Source organism: Typopeltis vanoorti, chromosome 12 (assembly GCF_054136105.1).
Source record: "Typopeltis vanoorti isolate ZY-2024b chromosome 12, IOZ_Tvanoo_1.0, whole genome shotgun sequence".
Lineage (NCBI taxonomy): Eukaryota > Metazoa > Arthropoda > Arachnida > Uropygi > Thelyphonidae > Typopeltis > Typopeltis vanoorti.
Window position 1 is genome coordinate 109,816,007 of NC_143560.1, and position 21,074 is coordinate 109,837,080.

At 34.3% G+C, this 21,074-nt stretch overlaps 1 protein-coding gene across 1 annotated transcript in view; it reads right to left on the reverse strand.

The window, feature by feature from the left end:
• Nucleotides 1–21,074, reverse strand: part of Fak (protein tyrosine kinase 2 Fak) — a 316,957-nt gene that overhangs the window by 242,147 nt on the left and 53,736 nt on the right. The window contains exon 7 of the mRNA XM_090402169.1: nt 5,037–5,177. Coding sequence (XP_090258295.1) covers nt 5,037–5,177 — 141 coding nt within the window. The remainder of the gene's footprint in view (nt 1–5,036; nt 5,178–21,074) is intronic.

A 21,074-nucleotide genomic window follows, 5' to 3' on the forward strand; every position in this document is an offset into this window, starting at 1 on the left:
GGCACATACGCAACAACAACATATGAAGGGAGAAAAACAATAAAACTCAATGAAGAAGCCTTCATTGCTGGATTAAGAATAAATAAAATGGAAACAAAAATAATGAAAATAAAAAGCAAACAAAAAGAAGACATAGTACCAGACAGTCAAATTTTAGAAACGTGGAGAACTTTAATTACCTAAGATCAATAATAATACACAGGGAGGAGCAGAGAAAGATACAGTATAAATTCTAAGGTACAGAGAGCACAGAATTTTAAACATGTTAGAGGAAATATGAAGATCAAAGGAAATAGGTTTAAAAAAAACAAAACAAAATCAGATTACTTAATGCATCACAGAAACACTGATAACAACAAAAGCAACTGGGATAAAACTGCAAAGCTTCATAAATAAATGTTTAGGAAGAATTGTATAAAGGGTCTAAAAAGATATCCAAATAGAGAATTATGGCAAAAAAATAAAATAAAATAAAACTAAACAAAAACTAATAATATACGACATCTTCTTCTTCTGCAGCTTTTCCCACTTAAGTAGGGTCGCTGTTTGTGGTGAATCTCCTCCACTTCCTGTCTTGGGCTGCAGCCACATCCTAAGTTTTTTATCCTCAAGTCCTCCTCCACCATCTCCCTCCATCTCTTCTTTGGCCGCCTGTGCTTTCTCTTCCCCTGCACACAGCATGATGTCATCTGCATACAACATAGTCCAAGGCGCGTCTTCTCTCACTTCCACCATCACCACCTCCATCACAATATTAAATATTAAATAATATACATCAATTAGAGAAAATGGAGATGGATAGGGCATGCATTAAGAAAAATGGAATAAGACAATGTCAAACAAGGTGGAATCCACAAGGAAAGAGGAAGAGAGGTACACCAAAGATTAGCTGGTGGAATGGAGTAGTAGAAGAAGAGCTCAGAAAGAGTGGAAACATTGTTGTTGGAAGTTTTTCCACTTGGTATACTATAAATTAAAGATAGCAGGAAATTATATACTTGGTTTAATTCTTTATCCAAGCGTAAGCAAATAAAGCTTGCACCTGAAGTATTTTCAGGACTGGGGACAAACTCATATAGAGAAACTAATTTATTTTATTTTATTTTTAATTCGTGTGGGGTTTCGCCCACCCCTTAGGACTGGCTGAGTCTTCCTAATGAAGGATTAAGTACTATATCCTATGACTGTAGCCTGTGTATTCATGGAGTCGGTTTGTCTGCTGGCGAGATGAAAACCCCCAGATAAACTGGGAGAAAAACCCTGCTGTCCACATCCATGCCCAAGAACAGCTAACTTGGCTATGGCTGAGAAAGATCCTTAAGCTTCTCATGTTGTCGTCGACAGGAATCGAACCTAGGACAATCCTTCCCCAGGCATATGGTTACAAGGTGCATAGCCACTAGACTAACCGCACAGACATAAAAGCTAATGACTTGCCTTAGTATCCCATAATACTTTGCATTATGGGATACTCAGGCAAGTCATTAGCTTTTATGTTATCCCAATAGTATTATGGGATAAGCATTATACTATACATATCCTTAAGGATATGTATAATGCTATGCATTATGGAAAGAGTCACTACCCAGACCGGTTTCGACCTTTATTTCGACTGAGGTTTCATCAGTGGGAGTCAGACCCAGAGGTGATACTAGTGCTGAAGTCATATTTTCATATACGAATAGCCAAAAGGTGTCACACCTTATTAGTTGTTGGAAGTTTTTCCACTTGGTTATATGGCAAGTGATGGATATGGATAATAAGGCAAGTGATGTGAAGTCATTAGCTTCTATATACAAGTTGCCCTAGTCCTGAAAATACTTCAGGTGCAAACTTTGTTTGCTTACACTTGGATAAAGAATATAATTTCTTGGTATCTTTAAATTATAGTACAAGGGATGTCCAGAAAGAAAGTTCCGTTTTTAAATATTTTCACTGCAACGCTGGGATCGCAATGGTGCTCATGCATGCCGAGTTTATTGATTCATTAACAAGGCATTGGTGCCATTTTCAGACATTCTTGCAGTGCGTACACTTCTTGGTGTGTGTTTATAATGTCTAAGAAAATCGAATCGCCTGCCACATGTGAAATAAGGTCAGTTATCCGTTTCATGAATGCGAGGAACATTAAAGCAACTGAAATTCAATGACAAATTATTGAGGTTTATGGAAAACATACAATAAGTGATTCAATGGCACAAAGATGGATAAGACTTTTTACTGAAGGAAGAACAGGTGTGCACGATGATGAAGGGGGCAGGCGACAATCTTTAGTGACTGACGATTCGGACTAATACCTACCGCCCACGGCCGGTGTAACACAACAACTTTTCGGCATCTTTGGCTGGGAACAATTCCACCCTATATAGTCCTGACCTCACACTAACTGACATTCACCTGTTCAAACATCTGAAATCTTTTCTTGGTGGCCAGCAGTTTCAAGATGACAAGGTCAAAGAAGCAGTCAATACGTGGTTTGTGTCACAGGTAGCAACCTTCTACAAGGAAGGTATACAACTCTTGGTGCCTTGTTATGATAAGTGCCTGAACAATGGTAGAAATTATGTAGAAAAGTAGTGAAAGATGTTTACTTTCATTTCCAATAAAGTTTTTTTTGAATATTTTTGTTTCTCTGACAGCCCATAGGAACCTACTTTTTGGACGTCTCTCATATAACCAAGTGGACAAACCTTCATAATCACTGCTCTTCTACTCAGATCTCTACTATCATACCTTGTTAATGTAAAATTACGTCTCGATTGTGCCATTGTAAAATATTATTCTTTACTTTAATTAATATCTTTCTTAAATTTTTCTTTTATTTCTTTGCCCACTAAAATTCTTCTTAAGTTCTACTCATTTCTCATATACGATCACATTTAATACTTTACTCAACTTAACAATATCTCAAGCCCCGCAATTAATCCTTTCTAATCTTACATATGTTCACACTGTTAGTGAAAGACCCTTGGTTTTAGTCTATCCACTATATCAGGTTACCAACTCTCACACTGTGTAATTTAGAGAAATTTATTTTGTTTTTCGACTGCATCACTCTAAATTATATGTACAGCATGAGAATTTAAGTTTAAACATATATAAGATTTGAATCTTAATGTACTCAATTCCTTAAAAGCTAGTCGTGGCAATTCTTACTTTAATCAAGCTCACAGGTTCGATATTTATTTGGAAACAGTGCATTGGCTAGTAGATCAGGCAAGAGATTTACACAAACAAAACATGTTTATTTTAAGCCAAGTAAATTGTACAATGCATTTAGACAAATATCAAACAAAAGCTCTTAAAGGCCTATCACTTACTCAGCATGCAGCGTTTATATTTAGACATAACATATACGATACTTAATCAACTTATTTACACCACTTAGCTATCTTGAGCTGCCTCTTATGTTATACTTAGCAAAAAAACATCCTATTTAGGATGTATTTACGTAAGTTAACGTTTAGCTTCTCTCTCTATTCCCGCAAATTAACAATTAACTAATTACAATTTATAACCTCAGTAAGCATACATACAATCTCAAGTACAACTACTGTAACATTAACAGATCAGAGCCTAGTCACATTTGCGTTTCGTATACAGTCCTAACAGCTTGGACGATACTTCCGTAAGTTCTGCTACACTTTGCCTTTCTTCCCGAGTGCTGGCTAAATTCTGGACAGCCCTTGGCAGTCTTTCAGTGGCAGTTTCCCGGGACAATATACAGATTGAATCTCCATCAATAAGGAACCACTTGTTGATGGCGCGAATTCCACATATATGCACCACGTTCGGTGGAACCTAGAAGTACATCGGACAGTACGGCCTTACCTGGGTCCCCCCACCACACTGCACTTGGGGTCACGCCTCGACATGAACAAACTTGAGAGAGAGAGAGAGAGAGAGAGAGAGAGTGTGTGAGTGTGTTTAGAGCCCTTTTATAGCTCCATTCATTCTTTGTTCTTTGGCTATAACTCCCCAGATTTTCTGTGTATATGATGACATCACTTGGGCTACCTTCGTTTTTGGCAGCAATTTTCTACGTTTGAATAACCTTTCAAACTTTTGTTCTTACTAGGTTGAACATAATCCAGGCTAATCCATTATTTTCCATTACACATACACTTACAATATACACTGTGTTTTTTTCCAGCTTAATAATAGAATTATTACTTTAGTTTAAAAGCTTTACAATTTCTACATGATTTAGAACCTATGTAAAAGCGATCATGGGAATTTGCATAACAATTTCCTGTCAGAGATTTTACAGTAACACAATTCTCCCTCTCGCATTCTTCTGCTTCACTGTCTCAAGCAAGACTTACAAATCCAGTGCTATCTCATTCTCACTACCTTGCAAATGATTTATTCTACAGCAAGTCAACTCCTCTGGATCTCCTTTCCTCTCCACAGCCTCAGTTACTCTTCCTATTGTTGCATCTTTTTCACATCTTTCACCACAGAAGCCCCCCATACAGCACTACACTATTACACCATTCCACTGCAATCATCCATCTCTGCCACATCACCACTGTCAAGTTCATTCTCACACCTCCAACTACTAATCTCTTCTCTAAATATCCTATCTCACTTTTCATGTCTCAATTCATTCCTCAACCTTACCAATGCTTTTATAATATCCTCACTTGTACTCATATCTTTCATGCTAGCTTCTTCGTCAATTATATGTGGATTTTTGCAGGTTAAATAATAAAAAGAAATATCCTATCTCAATCTGTGCATGTCTGAATTCATTCTTCAACTTTACCTTTTATAATATCCTCACTTGTGTTCATATCTTTCATGCTAGCTTCTTCACCAATTTTATGTGTTTTTTTGCAAGTTAAAAATAGAAAAGTATTTTTTTTATGTTTAAGTGACTTAAAAAGCAGATATTCCAAATAAATAAATCCTCTATGTTACAAAAATTACCAACTATCAATGGTATCATTCTGAACTAAAGGTTTTACAATGAATATGCTAGACAAACTACTCTTAGGAAACTATATACAGGATTAATTCTGACAGTTGCTTACCCCTAAAGCACACTTAAAAGTTTCCTTTTCATAATGTAAAAGCAGCTGTACCATATCCAAGAATTTGAACATGCAATCAACCTCGCTAAGAGATGCATATTTTTTAAAATGACTTTGAATCAGCTTGCGTAATGTTTTGGGCTGAAAAAAAAAAAAAGCAATGTTAATTAAAAAAGAATGAAACAATGCATTATAGAAACTAGCAAACAAACAATCATAAGTTTTAGAACTTTTTTTATATATATATTTCATTCCTGGTAAGTTGTTGACTTTGCAAATAAACTATTGGCAAAGTGCTTAAAATTAGGCATGTGCTGAATATTCGGTTTTCAGCCACCTGAAGCAGAGAAATTCCTGTTACATGCATCATAACAAATGCAACTAACTGAGAAAAAGCCTCCCCCTTTGTGCTGCATACGAAGGCTTGTTGCATTTCCTATAGGCATTTTCTTTTGGTGTTTTCATTTTAGTTTATATTATGCAGTCTTATGAAGTAATAAAATTTGTATTAAAATAGTGAAAAAGAGTAGTTTGGTCCATAAATAATAAAAAAAGCAATATTTGGAAAGTTTTATAATTCATGTGAAGATTCAAAATTTGCAAAATGTAAAATATGATTATGATTAATAATCAAAAATGCAAGCATAACAATGCCATGGTAAAACAAAATGAATTTGAAAATGAAACAGCAAACCGCAATGTAAGCAGTCAAATCTAAAGTAAATTCACCAAAACAATGAACATTATTTGATGTTAATGAATTTTAAAAAATTTTTAAAAAATTAATTTAAAAAAATGCAGATGAAAAACAGGCAAAATGTCTTTGCATTATGCTATGACTGAAAGGACTGTACTGAATAACAGGCCATACTCAATGTTAAAAAAAATAAAATAAATAAAGATAAAATAGAAAAATCAAAGTCTAATAAATAAATTTTTACTTATTCCGAAGTATGATAGCTCAGAGAAAATTTCTTTTGGCACTAGCTACTAACGTATTCATTGAAAGAATTCTTTCAGAAGGGAAAAATATTTATTAAGAAATCAGACATAGGCTTCTCCCAAAAATGCAGAAAAATTTCTTGTCCTACATCATAATTATCACAAATTCATTTTGATTAATACATCCATAATTATTCTTCATATTTCACAATTTAAAATAAAAGATCTGTTAATATTTTTATTGTGTTATCTGAAGAAATAAGTGCAATATTTGTTCTGATTTTTGAACTGTATTTATTAAAAATAAGTGTTGCCTATAAATTGAATGACATTTTTATTATATTGAAATGGAGAATGTTATCGATACTACCACATTTTATAGCCACATGTAGAAAGAAACAAAGTCTCAAAAATTTACAGTTTATGAGAACATAATCTTCAGAATTGTCATTACCTTGGCTTGCGTTATTTAAAGGACATGAACACAAGAGCTTGTATATATTCGCCTTTAGTGTAATGATTAGGTTTACTGATAGGTGCTATGAACTGTTCATTTTATCGCATTTTATCATCATAGACCATATGGGAACCTTAAAAGAGCAACAACCCTTTCTTAAACATACCACAACAATCTGATAACAAACAGCAAAATTCTCTTGATAGATGCATAATGAAATATTAAAGTATACAGCAAAGAAACTTTAATTTTGAACAAATAAGATAACGTAATGGAGAATATTATGATCTATTTGTATTTTATAGCCAAATATAGAAAATCTTAAAAATTTTTGAAAATTTACCAGAGAGCTTATGTAAGAGTGTTATATTTTAGTAAACTCTAGGAAATTTTTCTAGAATTAACTATAAAATATGGATGGATGGATCCATAATATCCTCATTTCAATATCTTACTAAAGCTGAATTGAATCCTCTCAGCTTGACAGTTTTTTTATATTTGTACAAAGCAAAAATTCTATTAGTCTTCATTTCAGTTATGTAAAATAATAATCAATAAACATATATACAGGAAATTAAGGATCCATTCTTGTGTCATAACTGAATATAAACTTTAAAAGCTTTGAATTAAGAATAGAGAGTGTATGAGAATGCAATTCTAGGCAAGAGTTGTCTTAGCTTGCACTACATAAAAAACTTTCCACATTCCTATGCATGCATACATTTCTTTCCATCCCGAAAGATTATTTAAAAACCTACAGTATATTTGTACTGTGGGTAGTAGAAGATTTTTTTTTCCCTCTGTCGTTACCAATTTTAAGTATCTTTTTAATTTATTTTTAGATAGTCCAGAAGCTCACCCTGAAAACATGGTATTTTTCATGCCTCTAATAAACAGGACAGTGGTGTCTTTTCATCATGTGGTGTAAGACCACTGTCCTGTTTATTAGAGGCATCATCTACTGCCTAAAAACAATCACAAACATCCATGTTTGCAGCAGATTCAAGCCCACAACATATTGATTGGAGAGTAGGCACACTAACCACTCTGCCAAAATGAAGACTGTTAGGCTCTTCTTTGATAATTAGTCTTACACACCAACCACAGTTCACTTATGAAAAATACAACTCTCTGGCATAGGACTGCTAATGAGTTTTTTGTCCTCTTAAGGTTTCTGATCTCTGATGAGAACCAACAGTTAAAAATGGCTGTCAGGTTAACTTAATCAAAAAGTTATTATCAGAAGGCAAATATACGGGTGGCTGAGCAGCATTCATGTCTTTTAACTAGTGCAAGCTAAGGCAACTCCTATGCAGAAGGTTGCATTCTCATAAACTTGCTGGTCTTTTTTCAAAACTTTCCAAATCTCAAATATACATTTGGTTATGAAACAAGGATGGTTCTTTTTATTTTCAGATTTTGATATGAGTACATGGTTAGGTGAAGTATTATTACACATATTTTTCAGTCTTTCATCAATCTGCAATTTGGCCAAAGCATACTGAATATATTTTAAACATTCTGAATTACATTTATAAACAAATGCCTTGAAAACAAAAAACATACATGCATTAAAATTTTTATATCAGTTTTATATTGTATTTTGTGTGTATTTCTTTTTTCTTTCTCTCTCTCTTCCCCACCTCCCTCAATGATGGGTATTTATTGATTTATATTGAAATCTATAATGAGTATTTATTGATCTATTTGTCCAAAACATTTGTTTATAAAATTAAATTCAGTATGTTTGGCTGAATATTCAGTATTCAACCAAATCATGATTCAGTGCATCCCTGCTTTAAATAACATTATTCTATCAATTCTTAGTTGGCAGAATAATATAATTTTTGACATATGGTTAAATATGCATGATGCCTCATAACACAATTTTAAAATTTTAAGACTCTGTCTGTGTTCTCATTCAATCTACTATGATTACTTTCAATTCTTAACTAGAAAGTCAGTTTAATAAGTACTAATTTAAAAGCAGCAAGGATTAAATTCTCTGTTCTCTTGGCTGGTTTACATATTCTCCGAGGTAAAAAGATCTTGTGAGATGTCCCCAGACATCTGCATGAGAAGAACCAAATATTCATTTTGGTTCTTCTCATCTTGAGACAAGCTGAAAGTAAGAAGAACCAAAGTGAATATTCAGAAAATCTATATAAAGATTTCCCCTTCCAAAATGACCTCATGATTACGAGGAAAAATAAAGTGGTTTCCCCACTAAATCACAGCTATTCAATTTTATTTAATATTTTACAAATTATCTTTTTATTAGAAATGGATACGTTCAACCAATAAGTGTTAAGTAGAAATAAACTGGGTTTTATTTGGTAGTAACTGCTTACAAAGTGGTCTACTAAGAAATCTACTACGTGGTCACTAAAACTTGTGGCTTCCTCTGGATAAAAGAAATACATAAAAAATAAATGCAAAAATGAACTATAACATTATTAAAAACAAACTATGTCGGAACCCTTACAATATAAACTGGCCGAAACCACATGGAATGTGGAAAGTGGCACAAGTTAGCTATTATTCAGTTGTATGCAGTTAGCTGAGTCTCTGTAGCTCAGTCTTGGGTTCAATTCCCATCAGTGACATGAGGAACTTTTATCTGGTCTCTTTCAACAGAGGGTGAGTTAGCTGTGTTGGATCCTACTTCTTGTCAATCCTTACTTTGGATCCGACATGATTACTATTATGATGTTCTTAACTAATTGATATGTTGTAAGTTGATTTCTAATTCAAATATAAAGAAAATTTATATTTAAAGACTGCGCCACTTTATATCTGAATTAGTTCAAGAATTGAAGATAAACCAACTCTCAACTACCCTTCCTTTATATGTTGTTATTATAAATACTGGCCGAGTATATTTAACTTATTTATCACTCCCGCTTTGGTTCGAATATTTTATGAATGGTGCAGTAAAAGAGATTCAGGCAAAATACAACTTTAGATAAACAAAAATAAACATTTAATTTAGAATCACAAATTATACACATAAGTTCAAAATCACTAATTAAGATATTACAAACACTTTAGCTCTTCTGATAATACAGTCACACAAACTCAGGCATTGGTCAGTTATCTGAAATACAGTCTTCACACAGTTCACTTAACACTTAATAAAGCTTAATGTCATAAATTCCTTAGTGATCATTCACATTAACATCTCATAGTTTTTCTTTAAGTTTCAAATACAATTTAATGGTGGCAATACTTTTTCACAAGCTTACACTTTTAAATCTACGCTACAGCTAACCTCCGCAACAGTTACTGTTAGTATAGGGACATTCTAGGAAGAAACACACTCATATCTCTGCATAGGATTATTAATGGTTGGAATATTCTTACCGACAATTTTCCTTCTTCTTATACTTATGTGCGAACTCTTTTTGTAACTGTATACACTTTAATCAATTAACGGCACTCGTTTAAAAAAAAATCTTCTTAGAAATAACTGGATTAATTAACAGTCACAATACACACAATCAAACGTTCTTGCATAGATCAAACCGCTTGCACTACATTTGACATCACTTAACTAATTCAATGTTCTACTAACAACTCTTGTACTAAGGTAACACACAATAATTCCTTAACTTGAAGTTTAATATGCACAGTTGCCTACTCCTTTGACATCAATTTAATTCTTTAGGTACCATAATTCTTAACACCGCTATCATTAAACTCAACTTGGTTTCCTCTAATTATTCTCTAGTTACTTCGTGCTATGCTTCAAGTTTCCGTGTGTCTTTGAAAGGTCGGCCCTGAAATTAAATCTCAACTCAAGTATTGCTAGTCTATTTAGTAGTCACTCAGCTGTCTTCCGTAGCTATAATTGTTATTCTACAACTTATTAGCTAACTGCCTCTCGACTAGTAGACTTTATTTAGCTGCTTGAGTGACTTGCCGACTCACTATTATCGCACTGTGATTCCCGAATGCTCCGATTCCAACCTAATGCCAATCTCTCTCTTATAAATCTCTAATAAATAATTTCAGCGTTCTTCCCTTTTTATATCCATTCTTCCCAACTAAATTCTTCTCGTGATTTCTTTCTAAAACTCTTTTCAATAAACCTCACGTGGTGTTCCAAAACGTGCTTGCTCACTTACATACATTTCCATGACAACAAAACAAAATATAATAAAATTCAGCTATTACATAACGTTAAACTTTACAAACAGGAATAAATAGAGAATATTTACATTTCAAATAATGCGCAGTTAAATTATCAAATACAAGTTCTTATAATATTAACATAATAATAATTAAAATAGATTAATAATATTTAACACAGTCTTTTCATTATTAATACATATATCTTTGAATAATTAATTAAATATTAGATAAAATTAAGGTAGTTACATGAATATTAAATTATAAAATAAGTTATTTACATTAAATAATACCAACTCTACTATATGGAAGCGAAACATGGACCATGAAAAGGAAAGATGAAAAACGAATTCAAACAGCAGAAATGAAGTTCCTCAGAAAAACAGCTGGATATACCAAGTGGGACCACAAAACAAATGAAGAAATCTTACAATCCCTAAAAATCAAACCAATTAATAACTGCATAAGACAGTATTAACAAAAATGGCTAGAACATTTAAATCGAATGGACAACAGCAGACTACCAAAAATATTATACAGATACAAAATAAGTGGAAAAAGAAGAATCGGAAGACCAAGAAAGAGATGGCATGAGACCGGAACAGGCCACATGGCCTATATTCCATGATAGGAAGAAGAAGAAGACATTAAATAATATTTACAAGTCTAGCCTTTGTGATGGTGGATTATGTTGGATTCTGAAGCAAATAATAATTACTCCAATCTCTATATAATCAGAATCCAGCAGCTGGTCTCAATATGGAGGTAGGGGTTTTTTTTCACCTGGAAACTCGGGTTTTTTTGTCCCCCAGAACAGGCAAACTGGCCCCATGAACACACGGGGATTATTACAGTCATGAATATCTATGTTCCAATAATAGGTCTGATTCGTCAGCTACATGCAAGCCCCGAGCCCAGATAAAATGGGAGGTTGGGGAAAGCAATGGTGAACTACTTTGTAAAAATCTTACCAAAAACACTTTGTGGACAAGAATATTTGCTGACAAAGTCACCTAGGGTTGAAAAAACGACTGAAGGGAAAAATCAATCAATCAATCAATCAATGCAGTGTTAGATTGTGATAGAGTGGAAATTTATGTATTCCTATCTTATCACAGTCTAACATGCTTTTCCAAACAAAAGAATGAGATAAATACAATAAATTGCCTCTAAGTGTAGAATAAGTATTATGTATATATAAATCAAGTGAGTTCTTTAATGAAAGGGTATTTTGTGCTGTTCATGAATGTGATTAAATTGATATTGAAGGTATAAAACATTAGCAGAGCATTATAAAATATGTATAAAAGAATTATAAAATGTAAGCACAAATTCAACGGTTGGGGGGGGGGTCAAGTCCAGAGGCCCGAGTAAACAATGATGTCAGAGTACGTGCGATTAGCGGTAGAGACGATGGACGCCGTGACGTAGTAGTTCGCTGGACATCGAAAGGGGCGAGAAACACCGAGAAAAAGGAGGGTAATATAAGGGTCATGCGACCCTGTAGCAAGGCTTTTTTTTTCTCCTGGATCTCTGGTGTGTTCTCCCCCTCATGGCGAGGAAGGGTGCCAGTGCCCGGTACCGGCAGTCGCGGGTTTCGGCGACAGTATCTCCGCGGAAAAGTCCGGCTGTCCACAGAAGGCCAGTTTCCTGTGAACTTATGATGCCATAATGAGCCATAAAGGAAGATAAGTAGACTTTGTTTGTGTTTCACTGAATATGAATGAAAGATTTGTGCCACGTTAATATGTTATAAAAGGGAACATTAATGATATAGGATAAGGTTATATTGCTAGGACTTTAGAAGGATACTGAATATATGTTTATTATCTGTCGTTGTGTTGAAGTTCGCCATTATATTGAATGAAATCAAGGATATGTTTAGAGTAAAGAATTGGCATAATATTAAGAGATTGTGAAGGATATGAATGTTATCTTGTGTAGTCTGACAGAGCTACGGAGTCTTAGATTGATTGTGATAATAGTACATGATTAATGCATTAGCGAAGGTTAATATAATTCTTACTTTAGGAAGCTACTGTATAATATTTTATAAGTGTAATAGTAGTGTTTGAATTTTATATACCTTGTCTGAAACTCCCTTAAGATGGGATTTGATTTAGTGTTATTATGTGTATCAACCTTTGAGTATAATAAACCTTGCTTTTGATTCTAACAAAGACTTTCTGTGATTTCTGGAATCCGATGCACCGCTTATAAAATATTAATGCAAACCTATGCGGGATATTAAAAGGGATATTTGAAAAGAATAAATTTTGGCCACGTCTGCAGAGTTGATAGGTATCATTAAGTACCGTCCAGAGATTACCTCTTGGTTGTTAATGTTTAATAATCTAACAGCGAAACAAATAAATATTTCTTGGCGTTTTACAAGAGGTAAATCTTAGACACTCTGATACTGGAAATTCCATTGTTCCTCAGAGGTACCACGTGCTACCCGATAGTGTATTACGGAGATAAAGCAACAAAGGTTTAAAATAAGTGTGAATAAGAAGAAGCGACACAACATAAATGGCGCAGTGGTAGGACAGTTCTAATAAGGAAGAAAAAGGTTACAACATAAATGGCGCAGCCGATAAGGTTAATATAGAAGGAGGTTTAGGTAGAAAGGATTGAATAAAAAAATTACAACTGTTGTACAATAGAAGACAAGAAATCGTTACAACAGCAGTTAGTTAGCTGAAAGGGCTGAAGTCTGATGTATGGAACAATCTGATAATCATTTTCCAAATATCAAGGATTAATCTTATGTGATCCTAATGTGTTTGCCTTGTGAAAAGATGATCACAGCAGATTTTTTTTTATGCTGCAAGCAGTAAAGTTGTCTTCTATGTAAGGCATGGAGCTCTTATACCACTCAAGGCTGTGGTGTGTGTAAAATGAAAAACCAGATAGAGCTGTCTTCTCTGATGTTGTTGCCATTCTGTCTTACTTCAAAACTTTATGATGTCTGGCCTATGTAAGAAAGACTACAACAGCACAGAATGTTCGTAGAAGGGATTGTGGTCTTCAGGAGAATGAAGTAAACATTTATATAGTCAAATAGGCTTGATAACCACCCTGATGTCATGAGCTTTGAGGAGTTGAACGAATGATTGATTTACGGTTTATCTGTACAAGGACATTCATACTGTCCTTGCACCAAAATGTCATACTGCACTAAAGCAAATGTTATGGTAGTACAGAAGGTAATAAACAGTAATAAAGTGATAAATTAGTAAAAATAATATGTACTGAACAAAAAGCAAATTTAAAACTGTAAGTTAAGCAATTCAGTGTCTACACAAAAATAGAATTCATAATCAAATGTGCTTAAATAAATTAATTCTTTGTAAAACATTAAACACATCATACAGTTCTGTCAAAGTTTGATGACATCTGCCTGAGTGTATATGGCTCAGCTAGATTAGTAAAGATACCTTTCTCTCTCACATGAAATGCTGGCACTTCACCAGAATATGATGAATGGTGAGACATGTAGTGCATTTTTCACACGTAGGTGGATCATCAGCCCTCAGTAAATAAGAATGTGTAAGATGACTGTAGCCCATGAGAGGCTTAGCAAGAACAACTTTCTCTTTTCTGTTTCTACATTGCCCAGACAGCCAATGCTTAATTTCAGGCTTAATCTTATGCAATTTGTTTGTCAGAGTTTCCCTGCCATTGGGTAATTAACTTTGATCTTATAAGATGTCTGAAGTCTGTATATGGAACTATTAAACAGTACATGTAAAAAGTATGAGCTGATCTAGCAGCTGCATCTGTAATCTCATTTCCTTTAATTTCAATGTGGCTGGAAATCCAACACAACCAAATATCAAAATTAAGAGTCTTCATTTTGTACAACAGCTGTAAAACCTCAGAAAGCACTAGGTGTGGATTATACACAGGAGAGGAAATGGCCTGTAAAGAAAATGAGCCTATATAAATGACACACTTTTGGTAATGTTTTTTTTTAATATGCACAAGTGCAAGTTGAATGGCATGCAACTCTTCTGTATAATTACTGCAATTAAGTGGGATATAGTGATGTCAGGAAACACAGTAGTACAAACAACAGAGCTCTCAGATCTTGAACCATCAGTATAGACAGATGCGAAAACAGTGAGCTGCTCTGTGTTAAACAATTGCAAGTAGACACCTGTAGTTGACAAAGTGAGAGATTACAGGATGGAGTGCAATCTGCCATGGAGGAATGCTGTTATGTTTGGCGCAGGTAAGGTTGTCAACATTCATACCAATAGCTCCCATAATCTCTTTAACAAGCCTACTAAAGAGACATGTGTCATCTGATGTGTGATATTGAGCTTCCCAATACAGAGAAAACATACTAGTCCATGTAGGATGCTTTGGAAGACACTATTTTTAGGGCATGTGGCTAAGAGACAATTGTTTTCATCTAAGTTCATTTGCTTCCACATAAAGACTTTGAATGGATGATGGCAAACAAGTGCCAGCAGCTATTTGTATATCTTGATGATCCAACCATCAGAACGTACTCTTCCTCGCAGAACTATAAACGTGGGACCCATAATCAAGCTTTCTGTAAAGGACAGAGCGATAAGGAGATTCGATACTTTTTTGGGATTGTCCCTAAGTTGATGTGTGTAAAGAATGTAAGTTTTCTGTCAGAAGATGAGCCTCAAGAACTTGGCTTCTGATGCTACTGGAATAATACTTTGCCCTTCTTAAATCAGCATCTGAGTGAAGATTTTTTTTTTTTTTACTGCTGAAAACCTGAACCCATTACTAAGAGTCTATGAAGATACTCAATTAATTGCTTGTTAAAGTTATCTTTCAATTACTTCATACTGGAGAAGTGACAGTAAATTGTGACATCATCGACATAAAGTGCACTGTTCACTGTAGAAGAAAGCTGTTCAGTGACTGAATTAACTCTGATAGCAAAGAGATCACAATTAAGACAAAGCCTTCAGGAATAGCCTCTTTATGATGATAAGGTCAAGATAACGTGCTTCCTCCTCGGACTTGGAAGACTAAGCAAGAGAAAGTTTTTAATAAAAACAGGTGTCCCCTCAGACCAAGGTTAAAGAGGTCTTTTAACATACTATATCTCCAGGCAGGCTGTGTCATAAGCTTTTCATGATAAAGAAGATTGAAAGCAGATGTTTGCATTTCAGGAAATGCATCTCTTATACACGTTTCTAAGAAAATGGACCAAATGGTCCAACGTTAATCACCATCTATGAAAGCCATATTGTATGTTGGAAAGAAGTTTGTTACTTTCTAAATACTAGAGAAGCCGCATTTACAATTTTTTCCAATATTGTACAATAAGTCAATAATTGTTGTTGGATCCATTCCAAATTTTGGGATGGCAATGATAATTTGACTTATGTAATCAAGAATCCAGAAACTCTTCCTGTGTAAGTATTCTGTTGTATAGTAAGAAAAGGAAATTGGTGGAAGATATTTTATCATCTCATAATGGATGTAATCAGAAACTACTGCACTGGCATGACATAGTAAAAGAGCTCTTTTTAATTCTTCCTTAATGAAAGGGCTGATTGTATGGATCTAGCACACTGGCAGAATGCATGCTGTTTCTGTTATTGCTCTTTCAGTATTAAAAATTAAAAAAGACAGGAAGGAGATTCTTTTATCTACCTTGGAACATAATGGATGTGCCAAGATAAATAAACAGTTCATTCTATATCTACCTTTCATTTTCTGGATTTTATCCAATAGAATTTTTGCAGTGATTGTTTAAATAATTGATGATGTTAATTGGAACCAAGACTGTCTCACATAATGTGTTTAGCACAAGCATGTTTAAAGGCTATCAGATCTAATGTGGTAAGGTATCTATGAAATATACCCCATGCTCTATATAGATCTTTTTTTGGTTGGTTGACAATCTGGATTCCACCATGGTTTTGGACAGAGTGGAAATCAAGATGACATTTTTGAAATTGTCAAGGCTGTTGCAACCTTGACAATATGATCTGTGATATATTCTGCCACTTCATTCATAGGTGTTTGACTAACTGCTTCAGCATTAAATGTTGCAAGATGGGAAAAAGTATTCTAGTCAGCCTGGTCCATTTTCCACATGGGCATCATGCAGGAGAACATGGTTCCTTTAAAGGCATAGTGCAATAACAGGAAAATGATCGCTTCCATGGATGCTCTCTTCAACATGCCAAATGGCAAGTGGAAAAATGGCAAGGGAGCAGAATATAAGATCTATTGCAGAATACAAGCAGATAGGCATATGAAAAAAAAAAGTTATCGACTATTATTAAGAAAGGAGGAAGAGCTCATGATTATCGATCCACCCAATGATATGACCTCATCCATTCATGTTGGCACTACCTCAAAGACTGTTATGTTCATTAAAGTCACCTACAAGAAGTATGAACCAAGGTAGATGCAATATAATATTAACAAGTTCAATCTTGTTTAACTCACAACCCAGTGGTAAATAAATGGAACATTACTGTAATAAGAAATCCCACAGATATGCAAATTGCTACTGCTTTCAGGGCAGTAGCAACTAGACATGTTGGAAATGGATATGACTGCCCACTAGGATAGCTACTCCACAATGAACTGAACCATCTCCAGTTCTCTCCTTAGGAATAACAGTAAAATGCCTTAAGGTATGATCCTCACTGGGTTTTAAATGTTTCCTGCAGACAGAAAAAAGAAAGGTTTGTGTTTCTACAGCAGAACATTTATCATCAATATTATGGCAAAACCCATGACAGTTCCACTGTACAAATTTTCCTACTGTTTTGGCTTTGTAGGCTTGTCCAATTTCTGAGATGTTCAGGGCTTATCTATGTCAGTCTGATAATTATCTATTAATTTAGGGAAGTCTGTATGACCAGTATCCATCTCTTCTTCTAGAAAAATATATAATACGTAATCAAATGTCAGGATCATTTGGTGAGTTTAGTTCACTTTCAGTGGTTACAAAGTATCCATTTTTCTATGGGGGTGCCTGGTGGTTTATCTTCAGGTGGGATCCCTGCCATAATTTTCTTGACAAGTGAGTTCTCATCAAATGGGATAATTTTTAAGAGTTGTTTCAGGAGTGATATTGTTGTTGGCATGACTTTCAGCATAAGATTTCAGAATAGTTTTGATGGTGACTAGCTTCTTCTTTGCATCCTGATAAGATATCTTTTGTTCTATTTTAATCCTTTGTAATCCTTCAACTTCTGGCATGCACAGGAGTAGGCTGGATGATCTCATTGAGAGTTGACTCAGTGAGTTCCTTTGTAGAGAAAGATTTATTATCATGCTCTTTACTACCACATCAGACACAGGTGGTAGAGCTAAGACAGATAGTTTGGGAATGTCCATATTTCTGACATTAAAAACATCTTAGTGGATTACAGATATACAGCCTAACGGGGCAATTAAGATATCCTGCTTTTAGATGATAGAGGTTTAGGTGTATCAAAAGTAAGGATGGTGTTCCTGGTGGAAATCAAGTAACTACCTTTACATATCAGGATGTGACTCATACCAGTCACCACCTGATCTTTAAGATCTGAATATATTTCTTTATACCAAGAAGATCCTATTTTGATATATATCAAGAAGATCCTATTTTGATATCACTCCTCTAGAAGAGAATGGCAATTTATGAAATTTGTATTCCACCATTGATGTTGCACAACATGTTGCTTCCACAAGTATATTACCAGATCATAGTTCTAAACTGTTCTGGGAGATCCTTCCAGAGCTAAACCTATTTGAATAAAAAAAGGATAACATGTTTCATATAAGCTTTTCATCTGTTACATGGGTGATGAGAAAAACTGGTGCATTTATACTATTGTCATGTCTTTCGTTTTTTACTTCTGTAATCAAGTGATGTATCTAGTATCAGTACTTGGTTGGGACCTTGTGAGGATCCCCTGAAAAATCTAAGCATGAAAAATTCAAATTCACAGGATTTTTTGTTTGGTGCTGGTGCTTTCTCATCCACTATGGAGCTACACATGGACACCCACTCACCAGCAAGCAATGACTGCACTCTGGAGAGGAATGCCAAGAACACCAAGGATGCTATGATAGCACCACAGTAAGCCTTGTGCCCAACCCTGGACCATGAGGATGGAAAACTTACTGAAACACCACTGACCTTGCAGGCAAGCCCACTAGCCAACTGACTGCACATCTTGCAAAAGCAGAGACCAAACTAGTGTAAGGACATCCCACCCCCTTTCTAGATGTCCATGGGTCGCATTACATGGCAAACACTATGGCAGGGCATGGGATCCCAGTGATAGTGGACTAGAAGATAGGACAGCATAAAAGACTCAAAATTTAGAAAAAGAAAAAGAGGAAGAATGAAAAGGGCCAGTACCATCACTGGAAGCTCCCCTCCACCACAGACTGTTGCCCCACAATGAGGGGAGCCTAAGGACACTAGCAATTTTGATATAAAGTCTACCAATGTAAGGGATGGAAAATGAAGTCCTGTAGTCTATGTCAGGATTTTGCTGTGGAGCAGGAGTAGAGGATAGCAATTTTTGTATGATTGAATGATGGATTTGGGGTTTTATGTTGCAAAGAAAGGAAAGGTCATACTGCACCAAGTTACAGCAGTACATAGGGTGTTGATAGGTAAACAAATAAACGGTTACAAGCAGATAAATTAGTGAATAATATAAAATATATGTACAAAGTCATAAGAAGATAAATGCATAAATAAAATATACATTCAAAGTTCAGTATCTACAATGTGATATCTATATATAAACAAATCCATAATCAAATGTCTGAATAAATTAATGTTTTGTAAAAATCTAAAAAAGGCATGCAATCTGTCTGAGTCTGATAACATCCGGCTGAGCGTATAGGGCTTGGCCAGATAAGTAAAAATGTCATTTCTCTCTCATGTGAAGCACTCGCACTCCACCAGAATATGACTAATGGTAAGTCGGGTCTTACATTTTCTTCACACAAGTGGATCATCAGCCCTCAGTAAATAAGAGTGTGTGAGACGACTGCAATAGTGCTTAATTTCAGGCTTAATCTTGTGCAATTTGTTTGTCAGTGTTTCCTGCCAGGAGTATCACCATTGGGCAATTAACTTTGATTTTATAACCTGTGTATAGTCATTATAAGGAACTGTTAAACAATATGTTGAGAAAGTATGAGCTGATCTAGCAGCTACATCTGCTATGTCATTTCTCTTAATTCCAGTGTGGCTGGGAATCCAACACAACTGAACATAGAAATTAAAGTCATTATTTTGTACAAGTGTTGAAGCATCTCACCAAGCAATGGATGTGGATTATTAAAAAATTAACATTAAATTAAATCATTAAAATTAAATTAAAAACCTGGCATGTTTATTACAAAAAAAATAATAATAAATAGTTTCATTTTAATAAAAGAGAACTCTATTCATCTTATTAACATCATTATTTCCACACTTCCTGGATTAACTGAAAATCAAATAGAATTCTTAACTTCATGAAGTTGAAAAAAACAAAACAAACAAACAAAAAAATTTCTTCAAGGCTGAATGACTCTTCGGATAAAGCATAACCAAATTTTCATATGCATGTTCAATTACCTTCATTATTTATTCTAAAATATGAATGAAATTATTTTAAAATTCTCTGGAGCATATAATTATTCAGTGCAAACAATGAAATATGACAATAAGATATAAGTGAATCATTGAGTTCAATTTTCACAGAATAGCAATTTCACAACGAAAATGATGAAGTCAAACCATTATCATGATACAAGAAGTTAATAATAAAAATTTAACTACATTATTAAAGGTTACTGGCAGTGCTTAGATATTGATAAATCACAAATATATATAATCATGACTGGAAAAAACTGAATGATGCCATTACTAAATAGCATCATTCAGTTGATATTATGACTTGACTAGTGACAAAATTACCATTAATCTCATTATGAACTAAGCAAAACAAAGAATGCATGAACACATGTTAAATAATTGAAGGGAAAACAAACAAAGTTTACAGAATGGATCTTAATAATTCATTTATTATAATTCTTAGACGAAGCAGTGACATAAACCAAGCATTATCATGAAGGAAGATCCTATTTGATTTTCAATTAATCCTGAAAGTGTGGAAATAATAATGACACGAATTGAGTTCTAAAATTTATAGCAGAATTTATTTATATTTCCTTCAGCTATTTCTTCTAGGTACTAATTAAATAAAATAATAATACTTTGCTCAACACTTCTCCCACCTCCCACAGCTTTATACACATCATAACAGTGTCGTGACGTTCTATTTTCATGTTGTGTTCTAATTTACCATCTTGTTTCAAGTCACTCTTATAAATAAAACAACTAATTGCAAATTGATCACCGATCCAAAAGTAGAGAAATTTATAATTATACTGCGCCACTCTATTTTTAGATTAGTCTATATAAAATAGTAGGATCAATTCTTAATTAAGTTAGCAGTTTCCTCATTTATTTAGGCCGAATTATTTACTATTCCACTTGG